The sequence below is a fragment of the Rutidosis leptorrhynchoides genome, unplaced genomic scaffold, assembly GCF_046630445.1.
Source record: "Rutidosis leptorrhynchoides isolate AG116_Rl617_1_P2 unplaced genomic scaffold, CSIRO_AGI_Rlap_v1 contig34, whole genome shotgun sequence".
Classification (NCBI taxonomy): domain Eukaryota; kingdom Viridiplantae; phylum Streptophyta; class Magnoliopsida; order Asterales; family Asteraceae; genus Rutidosis; species Rutidosis leptorrhynchoides.
In genome coordinates, this window is record NW_027266579.1 from 103,280 (window position 1) to 117,173 (window position 13,894).

The 13,894-nt window shown below is 33.1% G+C and overlaps 2 protein-coding genes across 2 annotated transcripts; both read left to right on the forward strand.

Moving 5' to 3' along the window:
• Window positions 1-665: 665 nt before the first annotated feature.
• Window positions 666-2,639, forward strand: LOC139883020 (uncharacterized). The gene is made up of 3 exons (XM_071867250.1): window positions 666-1,412; window positions 1,495-1,693; window positions 1,771-2,639. Exons 1-3 carry the CDS (start codon window positions 666-668, stop codon window positions 2,637-2,639), a joined length of 1,815 nt encoding a protein of 604 aa, XP_071723351.1.
• A 658-nt stretch (window positions 2,640-3,297) lies between these two features.
• On the forward strand, window positions 3,298-4,566 carry LOC139883021 (uncharacterized). The gene has a single exon (XM_071867251.1). The coding sequence runs from the start codon at window positions 3,298-3,300 to the stop codon at window positions 4,564-4,566; it is 1,269 nt and encodes a 422-aa protein (XP_071723352.1).
• The last annotated feature ends 9,328 nt before the right edge of the window (window positions 4,567-13,894 follow it).

Below are 13,894 nucleotides of genomic sequence, written 5' to 3' on the forward strand. Positions count from 1 at the left end.
ATTAGAGGTTTCTTATAATTGTTGATTTTGCATCATTTTGCAGGGTTGCCAAGCGTACACTGCGTTTTGATACACCTGATGAACCATGTCACCCAGTTCAGAGGAGGAAAAGGAATATACAACACCCGACACTTTTACGCACCGCATGTTTGCCTGCACCTATAATTGAAAGGCCAACGCGTTCAAGGCGGGTGCCTGCTCGATATGTTGATGGGGTTGGTAGTAGTGATGTAAATGAAGGCTCTACCTCATGCACCAGTTCATTTCGACAACCTATAGAAGCCAACAATTATCCGAATATTCATCCTCAACCTATTCACAATACAATTCACTACCTGGGTTTGCCTGACAGATTTTGTCCAAGATGTTTTTCGGTTAATTGGAGTGAAGAGATCCCTGCCTACATTTTAGCCCGTGGAGAATCTGGATTCAGCTTGTGTTGCCAGCAAAGAAAGGTTAAGTTACCTATATATAAGGATATGCCAGACATTCTCAAGAAATTTCTTTTTCCTTCAATTGACTGGTATTCTAGGCATTTCAGAAAATTAGTTAGGGCTTATAACTTCCTCTTCACATTTATATCTTGTGGAGCCAATGTAGACAAGCTGATTAATAAGACAAATGGGCCCTATGTGTACAAAATAAACTGACTTACATACCATAAGATGGGTTCTCTTATCCCAAATGAAGGAAAAGACCCTCAGTTTGCTCAGCTTTATATCTTTGACACACAGAATGAGCTGTCAAATAGGGTAAATGCAGTGCAGCCAGATGTAGATGAAAGTGATGCGGTGGATAACAACATTGTGAAGTTGTTGATTGCCATGTTCGATGAGGTTAATCCTATAGTGAAGACATTTAGGATGGCAAAAGACAAGATGGATAATGGCGAGACAGAAACTTTGAGGATTCGTTTAAAAGCAAATCGGAGGACAGACGGACGTCAATATAATCTTCCCACAGCATCAGAAATAGCTGGACTGATAGTGGGTGACTTCAGCGCCGATTTAAGCAGCAGAGATTTAATTATACAAAGTCATGACAACAACTTACAACATGTCAGTGAGATTCATCCACTTTTGATGGCCTTACAATATCCTCTACTCTTCCCACATGGAGAAGATGGTTACCATCCTGATATACCATTAGTTATGCTCGACCCAACCAAGAGCTACGCCAGAAAAACTGTTTCGATGAAAGAATTTTATGCTTATGGATTTATGCACAGGTATGATAGTAATCCTGCTTTACTTTGCGGGGGAAGACTTTTACAACAATATGGAGTTGATGCCTATTCATGCATAGAGCGTGAAAGGTTGCTATGGATTAGGCTGTACCAAGAGAAGTTAAGGATGGATATATTAAGTGGTATAGAAGACAGCTACTCTAGAGGAGATACTATGGGATCACAAGTTGGGCAAAATATTATTCTGCCGGCAACTGTAACTGGGTCACCAAGATATATGATGAACCATTTCCATGACTCAATGGCAGTTTGTAGGGAATATGGATTTCCCGCATTTATTCCTTACCTTTACATGCAATTCAAAATGGTCAGAAATCACTGAGGCTTTTAAAGATACAGTCGACACGAATGCAGAAGACAAGCCTGATATTGTAAGCAGGATTTTTTGGATGAAGTTGCGTGCTCTAAGAGATGATATAAAGAAGAAAAAAAATCTTTGGAAGAGTTGTAGCTGGTACGTTCTCTATTATTATACCTGTATATAAAAACTTATTATTACAAATTATGATCGTTCTTTTTTGCAGATATGCATGTTATAGAATTTCAAAAACGAGGATTGCCCCATGCTCATATGGTCATATGGCTGGGGAAGGAATTTCAATCCAATATGCCCCACATTGTTGATTGTATTGTCACTGCTGAGATTCCTGATCCTAAAAAAGATCGCCAAGGATATGATGTTGTTTGTCATTTTATGATTCATGGATCTTGTGGACTCTCAGCACCATCTGCACCATGTATGGTGAAGGGCAAATGCTCAAAAGGTTTTCCCAAAGATTATTGCAATTCAACAGCAACTGACCATAACGGTATGTTTTTATACCGGAGGAGAAATACTAAAGTGCATTCACCAAAAGGCATAATACTTGACAATAGGTATGTTGTTTCTTTCAACCAAGATTTAGTCGTGAAATACCAAGCTCACATAAATATTCAGATATGTACTCATGGAAAACTAATGAAATATCTTTTCAAATATTTGCACAAGGGTCCTGACAGAGCAAAAGTTATCATCGAGAGAAATAAAAAAAATGGAAATTCTTCTCGGCCAATCAACAATGAATCAGGTATGACTCATAATCTTTCTGATGTTGTTGACTGCATTTCTAAACCGAAAGATGAGATTCAAGCATATTTGGACTGTAGGTATTTATCAGCTTATGAAGCATTCTGGCGAATATTTGAATTTCCTATTCATGAGAGGAATCCAGCAATACAACGGCTGATCATGCATTTACCTGGCAAGAATAATGTGACAGTTAGAGATAATCAGCCTCTAAGCACAATTGTCAATAATCCACGGTCAAAAATAACACACCTGACAGCATGGATGGAAGCAAATGCAAAGTATCCAGAAGCTAGGAAGCTCACTTATCAAGAATTTCCTACATAATGGAGATTGCATGCTGATTCAAAAGGGGAAATCTGGACAGATTGTGGGGAGGCTGATAAACATCAATCCAAGAGCTGGCGAAGCTTTCTTTTTAAGGATATTTCTTACTCACCGTAAAGGTGCAACTTCTTTTAAAGATCTAAGAACAGTGGACACAAAATGCTACGCCACTTTTAGAGAGGTATGCAATGCTCTAAACTTAGTTGGCAATGATACTGCATGGAAAAATGCGATGGATGACACTGATACATGGGCATCTCTTGCCTATCTTAGGTATTTATTTGTGATCATCATAATATTTTGTGATGTTTGTGATTCAGTTGACCTCTTTGATTATTGCTCAGCAAAGATGTCGTGCGACATAATAGATCAAATTAGTCAGCAATTGTGTTGTCTGCCAGAAAAAATCAATCCACAATTGGTGAAAGATTCTCTCCTTAGAGATCTCAGCGACCTTTTTGAAAAGTATTCCTTCACCCTAGAGCATTTTGGATTGCCTTTACCATCCTTCGGCACTTGCAAATCAAGGAACAAGTTGGTTGAAAGACATTTTAATTTTAACTACAATGCATTGCAACAACATCATCAGAATATGTATCCATCCCTAAACAATTATCAGAAGAGAGCATTATGAAAAATTGTAGATTCTGTGCAACAAATGAAGTCCCAGTTATTTTTTATTTATGGTTTTGGAGTAACTGGGAAGACATATTTGTATGAAATTATTGCCTCTAAGCTGAGATCAGAATCCAGAATCGTCCTTACAGTGGCGTCATCAGGAATTGCTGCATTACTACTACCAGAAGGGCAGACTGCGCATTCTATATTCAGCATTCCAATTAACATACATGAGTTTTCTACATGTAGCGTTAAAAAACATTCAAATTTAGCTGAGTTATTACGACGTGCTGAATTAGTCATTTGGGATGAAGCTCCAATGTCACATCGATTTTGTTTCGAAGCAGAGAACCGAACTTTGAATGATATTTGTGAAGTGCAAGACGGAGTGTTTTTTGGAGGGAAAACATTTGTTTTGGGAGGAGATTTTAGACAAACGTTACCTATGGTTGAAGAAGGCGATGAGTACGCTACTATCTCTGCTTCTATCATAAAATCAGAACTATGGTCAAATTTTGAGGTCCTTTCCCTCACTGAAAATATGAGGTTGAAACAACCAAATATGACCGACAATGAGAAGGAAGCTGTTAAAGAATTCGCAAACTGGATAGTGAGAGTAGGAGATGGTGATGTCCTTGGAGTATCTTTTAAAGCTGATGAAGATGAAAATTGGATAAAGATACCAGAAAAGTATTTAGTCAAAGCAGGACCTAATCCAACTTATACAATCTTCAATGAGGTATATCCAGGTTTCCTCACGCAATACGGTGATGCAGATTATCTTAAAAGACGTAGCATAGTAACTCCATTGAATGATACTGTGAACATCATTAACAGCCAGATTCTATCACTCATGCCAGGAGACGTTCAATCTTACTTGAGTTACGATTGCTTAAATACAAATCAGTCAGACTATGGTCATGCTAGACAATTATATCCTGCTGAATTTCTTAATACGTTAGCTGCAAATGGACTTCCAGATCACAATTTGTTATTTAAAACCAATTGCTCTGTTATGCTTCTTAGAAATTTGGATCCATCTAGAGGGTTGTGCAATGGAACGCGCATGATAGTGAAGAGGTGCACCGAAAATGTGGTGGAGGCTGTCATTGTATCAGGATCGAAGATTGGAGAAATTGCTCATATACCGAGGATATCTTTGAGCGCCAAAAACAAGAAAGAAACAAAGCCTTCTTCAGTACACTCTGGAATGAATATTTCTGGTATGAAGATTAGAGTAAATCTTTTCACTATTTCAACGTTCTTTCGTATAAACCATTTCCATTGGAATGAAGATCACAAATCTTGATTGCTAATATATATTGAGAATTCTGCTTAACAGCGTCCGCTCTCACAGATAAATACTGATGGATCTCTTGCAAGTGCAGATTTTAAAGTAGACATGACTCGCGTAGAACATCAGTTTGTTTGCAGCCCAACTTCATTTGGAGATACAAATAAGGACTTATGAGGTAACTATCTAAATTATATATATATACACACACATATCTACGAATTAATTCTGATTACTAATCTGTATGCTGATTATTTTCAGAATTTTTGATGATCCATCAACGAAAGAAACAAAGCCTTCTTCAGTACACTCTGCAATGAATATTTTAGATATGAAGATTACAAGTATCTGCTTCTTCATGACTTCAGCGTCCTTTCATATAAACCATTTCCGTTTGAATGAAGTTCACGAATCTTGACTTCTAATACATATATTGAGAATTCTGCTTTACAGCGTCCGCTCTCACGACAAATACTGATGGATCTCTTGCAAGTGGAGTTTTTAAAGTAGACGTGACTCAGGTAGGACATCAGTTCGTTCGCAGCCCACCTTCATTTGGAGATAAAAATAAGGACTTATGAAGTAACTATCTAAATTATATATATATACACACACATATCTACTTATTAATTCTGGCTACTAATCTGTATTCTGATTATTTTCTATCTCTATAAAAAAATTGGATTGAAATTTATAGATGTGTTTGTTAGGTATGGCAAACAGCTTCACTCTACCATTTGGTTCACACTGCTGCCTTACTTGCTGCTCCTATCACCAAAAACCCCACCATTGTGAGTCTCTTTTTATTGCTTTACGAGTCGTAAGTTATTTGGATTTTGTTAAAGGACTGCTGAAAATTTATCACTACGCAAGAATGTTCTCAATAGGAGAATTTATAACTTGGTTAATATTTGTTGCAAGTCGAGGAACAAACTTTGTTTTTTACGCATTAGATACAGAATGCCAGCTTCTTTGCCTTTTGTTTCAATTCGAACTTTTGATTGTTTCGATGTGAAGGACGGGAGATTGATTGTTGTGTATAATAATGTCTTTGAGTTTGAACTTTAAGACATCGTGGGGTGTTTTTTATCCATTTTCTAATGTTTTCTTCTCCGAATCAGTTTGGGAGCCTGCTGACTGCTGGGATTATTGGTTTCTCTGGCACGTAAGTACCCTAACACTAACTCTGATCTTATACATTTATTTGGTTTAAAGGGCTCACTTTCTTGAATTTATTAGTTTATGCTAATTATTTTTAACGTAGAAACACACATTCTGTTGGGATTTTATGATTATTACTTGGTGCATTGTAAAGCACGTCTATGATGTTGCAAGTCGAATTTTATAGTTTTATCAAACACATCATGATATCCCATCTTTCCTACGTTCAATATCGTAAATTGTGTGAGAGAAGTACAATGCTTTAGACAATCTCTTTTTTATTCATCGTTCTGTTATTAACCTGCAAAAGGTCAGCTTGAAATAATGATTTTTATTTGAATGTTTTGCAAGACATATGATAATCGTCTGCTTTAAGAAATGTTCCCTTAAGAGTTGAATTCTCTGGCTTTCTAGCTGCTATATGGTGGCATTACTTGAAGATATGAAATATGTTCGTGTGGCTCCATTCAGCGGCTTTGCATTCATTGGTGCTTGGGCAAGCTTGCTTTTCTAAAGATTGCAGTGAGAATTGGATTGTTGTGGCCATGTGATAATTTCTTGCATCTTCTAGACTATGATGCATAGATGATGAAGTATTTTCTCCTCCCATCTGTTTAATCTGTTTCATATGTATTTTTCTAATATGTCATTGAGACTCCCAATTGTACAATTTTCTAAAGACGAAAAATTTCAAGAATAAATAGTGGTTGTATAACACCCAGAATTAATAAATAGTTTATTTTTGCAATCTTATCAAATGAAATTTCTTTATTTCAGTTTGAAGAAAATTATCCCGAGTTGTGGCATTGTTTGGAGCACCCCGAGTAGCATTGTTTAGAGAATACCAAGTAGTAGTAGTAGTAGAACATCAGTTTGTTTGCAGTCCACCTTCATTTGGAGATACAAATAAGGACTTAAGAGGTAACTATCTAAATTATATATATACACACACACATATCTACGAATTAATTCTGATTACTAATCTGTATGGTGATTATTTTCAGAATATCTGATGACCATCAGTAAAAGAAACAAAGCCATTTCAGGTATGAAGATTACATTTTTGTGGGAATGAAGTTCATGAATCTTGACTGCTAATATATATTGAGAATTCTGTTTTACAGCGTCCGCTCTCACAGAGAAATACTGATGAATCTCTTGCCAGTGGAGATTTTAAAGTAGACGTGACCCAGGTAGAACATTAGTTCGTTTGCAGTCCACCTTCATTTGAAAATACAAAGAGTTGGGGCCGATGATAGTGATCAGGTCAACAATATATTTTGGGTGGATCTTTCTTTGTATTTCAGTACTCACCGATATTCGCGATTTTTTTACTGTTTTTTTAAAGTGTTGAAGGCATGTATTGGAATTGCAAGTTTTATGCTATTTAGTCTTCACTCAGATACACTACGAAATATTAAGTTGCAGCAGGAATGAGAAGACACCTTCAATCTGCATTTCATTTTTATGTTTTGACTGATTTATACATGTTCTACAATTATAATTTAGTATGCTACTCTGTTAATGATATTGTTAGAGACTTTTTCACAAGAACTCTCCAAGATCCTTTCGATGACAATATTGTGTTCAATAGATATCTATATGATCCAAAACAATTGCATAAATGACGTGGTGCCAAAACAAACGACTCCATCTATGGAATATTCACTTATTACATAAACAAGAGTCGCGAACCTTACTCTAATATATATATATATGGATGGATATAGATCTTGAATGATTATATCCATACCATATCATGCATAAGAGAAATAAAAATGAAAATCAAGACTTATAAATATATTGTGTGTAAGTTCATATATATGATAATGAAAAATTATATGTATAGTTGTAACGACAAAGTCTATACTGCCCGTATTCAAGTTTACTGTACTTCAGTCTACAATAGATCGATGAGACTTCTATCGTAAAAAAGTTAATGTTCCTATTTGTCACTATTTGACTGTATGTTTGACCATGGGTTGGCCATCTTGACTTGCAACTATTTTATGTTCATGAAGATTCTCAATTCATAAAGAAGCTAGCCTCTCTTGCTGAGGAAGGTATAAAGGATTAAAGCTTCGAAAATGTAATGACTAAAAAACGAATAAACGTCAAATCCTACGAAATATAGTAATATTTTCGAGTAGAATTTCTATAATTATTAACGATAGTATCGATTTATTACAGAATCACGCGAGCTACGATCTACAAAGGAATTAGACGAATACGTAATGTCATGAGTTATGAGTATTTTCTCACTATAAAGATACTTTGAATGTTTATGAATAGTGCTATGCCATACAAATCCTTATCGACTATTTTAATATTTACGAATTTTAGATAGTATGACATAGTTATATTTAGATATATTATATAATTAGAAAAATATATAGTTTTGAAAACGTGAGAACCTTCTAAAATCTTCAAAGCAAAGTTTTTGCTTTATAATAGTATAATAGTAACGAACCCCAATATCGAATCTTATAAACAATAGCGAGACTTTTTCAATTTTAAATCTGTTCCAATTGTAAATTCAATTGCAAATTTTATTGTAAAATCAACATCCGACACATGGTGTTTTATTAACGAATAGTAATTTGACACATACATTTTAGAATTTTGAGTTAATTAGGTTTCAAGTTATAATTTTAAATCAATAATATTTTTTTCCTACTCTAATTAAAAAATCAAAACACATTAAAAACATAATGATTCCCAATAAAATTCTATCAATGACTTTTTCCTAATATAATAACCTTATTCGTAATAAATTTCCTATCTATTATTTAAAAAATTATTCCTAATAAAATTCTAATATACTATATTTTTTCTAATTTTCTTATTAAACAATTTTCCTAATTAAAATTCATTACATTTTTTTCAATTCGTAATTAAAACAGACACGTCTTCTTTTTTTCTATTCAAACGGATATATTATTAAAGAAATTATTTCTAATCAAATTGTAATATATATTATTTTTAAATTTTTTTAATTATTTCTAATAAAAATCCGCTATATTTTTTTCTTATTCTTAATTAAAATGGACATATCTTATTTTTCAAATAATTAATAATTTTTCCTAATTAAAATTCGTTATATTCTTTTTTCCTATTTCTAACTAAGAAAGACATATTTTCTTTTCCTAATCAAAGGTCATATTATAACAAAAATTATTCCTAATCAAAGTATAATATGTATTATATTTTTCTAATTTTTTTTATGAACTATTATTTCCAATAAAAATTCACTATATTTTTTTATTCTTAATTAAATGGACAAATCTTATTTTTCAAGTAATAGGAATAACTAAATTGATTACATGCTGGTCAGTTCTCTACCGCTTTATGAGCTGACAGTTGGAACAAGAGATCAGTTTAACTGCTATCGGCGGTGAGATACCTAAAAAAATTGATTAGATTCAATCATAAATTTTATTATGAAATCAAATCTTGATATGTAACTTTTACGTTTTGCTATGTTTATTATTTTTGAAAATAAAATAAATTTTTAATTTTAGGACTGTAGATTTTGAAATTAAATCAAAATAATTATAATTTATATAGAGTTAAAATAATTAGCTTTTATATAATATTTGATGTAGATTTAATAATGTATAATACGAATAATTATTGTATAATTTTTTATATGATAAATGTATTTAAATTATTTATTTCAAAGGTACAAATTTTCCGTTCAACGGATGGGTCCACTGACTTATATTTTATTAATAGTAATAGAATACCAGATCGTTGTGACCCAATTATTGAAAGTCTATCGAATGGTACAACTTCACCTAATAGACTTACATGATAGTTGGAATTCCACACTTATGCTACAAGGCGTATAGGCGGAATACTAAATATTCTCATAGTATAAGTATTCTTTAATAGATTTTCTCATGATGAATTTTCTCACAGTATAAGTATTCCTTAATAGATTTTCTCATAATGTGTTCGATAATTTAAAGTAAAGTTAAATGAATATTAATTTATGATTTCAGAAACAATTATAATAGTATAAGTTTATAGAAAAGTTTCTTAAATATTTCTGTTTGTTTTTAAAAATACTTTATATTTATCTCCAAATCGTCACTAAGCATTATAGCTTATGAATTCTACAAAAAATATGTTTCTTTCTTTCCAAGATAATCAGACAAGTAAAGTTGACGTTATAATCGGCAAAGTTCACATTCGGGCTACGAGGCATCAATATGGTCGGTTTACGCATTTCAAGAGAGAATTTATGACGAGTGAAGGTATCAACAGACAATGCTTCCAATCCTAAAAGGTGGGTCGAAAATGGACGCCATAATTCTTCGAACCCTAAGAGAGAAGCAATTGTACGCCAAGTGTCACAAATGTGAATTTTGGCTTGAGAGAATTATTTTCTTGGGCCATGTTTTCTTGGTAATTAGTCCCCTCTGAGTTTGTTATAACCTGAGAGATGGTAAAACTAAGTTGATGGAAGATAAATTCAGGAATGGTAATTTCTTTGCTTATATTGGAGTAGCTGGCTTTTACATATCAAATGGATGAGGTGGTAAAAAGTGTTGTGGTCGAACAAGACTTGTCATGCATAAAATAATTAGCACTAGTCGTTAGGATTGTTTGCATTAGAAAATATCTTTACCATGCTTTAGAAAATAGAGTTTTTGTTTTTCCTGAAATTTGCAATTGTATCCGTTGTGATTGGTCCACTTGGTCACATAAAAAATATAAGACAAGAAATTAGGAATTTTAGAGTATGTCATGATGCATCTCATATTCAAGATCTCATATTATAATCAGCCATTTTTAATGGGAATACAAAATTTTTCGCTCATTCAAGGGATACATTTTGCTTTCTGCATGTATTTGAAGTTTCCTTTGGCTTTTCTTATTTTGCTCTTACACTTGTTTTTATTCTATTACTACAAGCTGTGGTGCTAATATCTGTATTATTTCCTCCGTCTTTTAAAACATGATCTTTTGATTTTTTTTAGCATGATATAATTAATCGAATGTATTGAGTGTATTTTTGTTAAAGAAAATATTTGTCAAGTTGTATATATGATGATTTGCTCAAGTCGGAAGATCTGTAAGAAATAATTATTTGACAAAAATATTCTCAATATATCTTATTAATTACATCATATCAAAAAAATCAATACATTTATAATTATTTGTGGAACTAGTGTTGGAAATCTTAAAATCGGATCAAGAAAGAAACACAAGACTAATATCCAGAAAACAGAGAAAACAAACTAATCCAGCAAAGAAAATAAGCAAAAATACTAAAAACAGAACTTAAAAAAATTTGTAACAGAATCAATATTGGTCATTCATGGTTTTTGATTGCATTTCAATGTTGTAAACTAATCTAAGGAAGGGGTTTTGTGTTTTTGAACCTAAGAAACTAATTTAAGTGATAACTTAATTGATTTTGCCAAGAACATTGCTACCGAAAAGAAAGCAAAACAAAAATGGAGTTTCTCAGAATTTTTCATTGTGTATTTCGGCTCTCAAAGTTTCCAGAGTACAAAAAGAGCTTATATAGTGTTCTCAACAAAACCTAGTGACTTGAAGAAAAGAAATACAATTGGTATTTTTTTTTTTCTAAAAACAGAAAAACATAAAGCATAAAGAGTGAAAAAGACATCTACTACCAAGGATTGCAAAACTATCCACATTTGCCTTGCTCACCACTTCTTCCTTTTTTACTTTTCAAATGAAATGGTAACTGATTGAAATCTGCTGTAAAAACTTCCTTTAACTCAGAATTGCAGATCAGATCAAAACAAGTCTTAATAGTTGACTTTGAAATTGACTTTTGATTCGGCCATTGAAACAGAAAAATACCAATGCAGAAAGTTTCACAATGCTATTCTAAATGTGACTGCAATTTTACTTTTCTTTAACTTGACTTGAAAATGAAAAAGACTATTGAACTTGTTTGAGCTAAGAACTGATATGAACTTCCTCAATAGCAATTCTTGGTTTCTATGGCTGAAATCCTACATACACCTTCATCATAAATTCATAAGAAATATTGTGATTGATCTGAACCAAAACGGACAAGAAATCTCCACTCTACAAAAAACCCCAATTTTTGACAGTCACCTAAGGCCAGTCGATAATTTCAGCATAAAGTTTATTCTAGAGTACTTGAATGATAAAATTGATTCAACCAAGCGACTCAAAGAAATATTTCCAAGCTCAATGGAGCTTTGAATTGCATTAATCCATCGAGAATTGAGAGAGAGCGAGAATATCCGATTCTGCAGAAAAACAGTGTTGGAACCCTAACCGATTGGTACTTTTTGTTCTGATGAATTGTAGTCGAAATTGATGTTTCAGCATTGTTGGCGACATCATCATGAGTATTTCCATGTGTTGATCGAGCTCCGTCGATGACTGTGGCTCCGGTAGTATTGTTTGGCTTAATTCTGATAGTGTCCCTATCTTTTGTAGCAGGTACACCAAGGTCCTCGAAGTTTTTCCTACATAAAGTTTGATCCAAATCAGCAAGAAACTATTTTCCTGTAAAGCCACCTGAGTCCTTGTCTGTTTCACCAGATACACCAAGATCCTCAAACTTTTCTTGCATGCAATTTGATCCATCCCAGCAAAACAGAACTATTTTTTACCAGAATTCATTTCATCACTTCCTATCCATCTTGTATCCATTTTTAACACTCCACCATTATCCATTTTCTTTAAAAAACCTTCAACAAGGGTTTTTACACAAGCTTGTACATATTATGTTTCTTCTTTTACAAGGTTTGTTTCATCTTGACTTTTCTTATTTTCTTCTCTTGAAAGCAAATGAATTTTCAATCATGTTTGACAAATCAAATTTCCTGAAATAATCAATTCCAATAACTAGGAAGTATCAAAACGTTGGTTTGTATCTCCAATAGTGGTATTAGTGCAACGTTCAAGCAATGACACTGTGAGTATGGCTAACCAGATTAGTCTGGTGCAAAGTCAAGATAATCACTTCTTGAACAGTTTGCAAACTAATGATCAAGCTAAGTGATGTAATTTGTAATGAATAATTCTCTCTTATGGATGATAATGTGAATCGAGAATTTAGCGTACAACCGTGATGAACTAATTTAGTTTAGTGATATTAGTGATATTAAACTACTGACGCCTGAGACAATTTACAATCTGATGATGGAACTAAGAGTAGTAAACTATTTATGGAATAAGTCTCTACAATAAATGATAGTTTGAGTTGAGACTTATTGAACCAATTTGAACGATCTTGAAGTTATATTGATTCAATGAGTTAACGTGCAAAAGATAAGTCTCTAGTATACTAAATGTGGATTGCATTGGATTTGATTCGAGACTTATGAACGAATCAAACTAAATGATCTTGAAATGGATTTTATTTGAATGAAGAATGTAACTCTATTGAATCTCAGTTGTTATTGCCTAGGATTATCATGATAACAATTCTGAATCGAATATTGATTCGATCAGTATTGCAAAATCATAATCTTGATAAATAGTTCGTTCTAATGATTTGACCACAGTGGTTGAATTGTTCGATAATCTTTTATTTTTAATAAATAACAATTGATATTTATTTGTGACACAAAACTATATTCAAACAAAAGAAAAGACAACAAGAGATAATAAGAGATTTCAGTGTAAAACTTTGCTCTTTATTTTTAAGGCGGTGAATAACAAACACCTATTCCGCTGGTAATAAAATCGAATAGAGAGTTTTCACAAAGGGGAGAAAACTTGAAATTATCTAGTGGCCAAACACACACCGTTTCACTAGTTGAAAATTGGGATTGCGCCACGCTAAGGGTATCCACGCTCAAAGAAACGTGGCGTAAAGTTACCCATGGCCACGGCTTATTTAGTGTAGAAAGGTTTTCCGTCCATGAGTAGAAACCCCGTAAGATACTTTATGCCACGGTTTTTTGACAATAATAAAAATTCGTGGTGTAAAAAGATAATACACCACGGTTTAGCAGACCTGCATATTGGTTCTTGTCTCCACGATTCAAAAACTATGGCAATAAGGATGAAAATAATTAATTAACTTTTAAGATTCCCCTTATCGTCTTGAAAACACGTGAAATCTACTGTTAAATCATCTTGACCACAATTCTCTCTTCTCACTTCTGAAAGCCTAATCCTCTCAAATTTTCTCCTTCTCTCACAAAACTCACTTACA

What these genes read in the sequence shown, in the direction of transcription:
- LOC139883020 (XM_071867250.1), top strand. Translation starts at nt 666, where the DNA reads ATGGGTTCTCTTATCCCAAATGAAGGAAAAGACCCTCAGTTTGCTCAG. An exon ending in GAGATACTATGGGATCACAA is followed by an intron (nt 1,413 to 1,494) that starts GTTGGGCAAAAT and finishes ACTCAATGGCAG; the next exon opens with TTTGTAGGGAATATGGATTT. An exon ending in AAAAAATCTTTGGAAGAGTT is followed by an intron (nt 1,694 to 1,770) that starts GTAGCTGGTACG and finishes TCTTTTTTGCAG; the next exon opens with ATATGCATGTTATAGAATTT.
- LOC139883021 (XM_071867251.1), top strand. Translation starts at nt 3,298, where the DNA reads ATGAAGTCCCAGTTATTTTTTATTTATGGTTTTGGAGTAACTGGGAAG.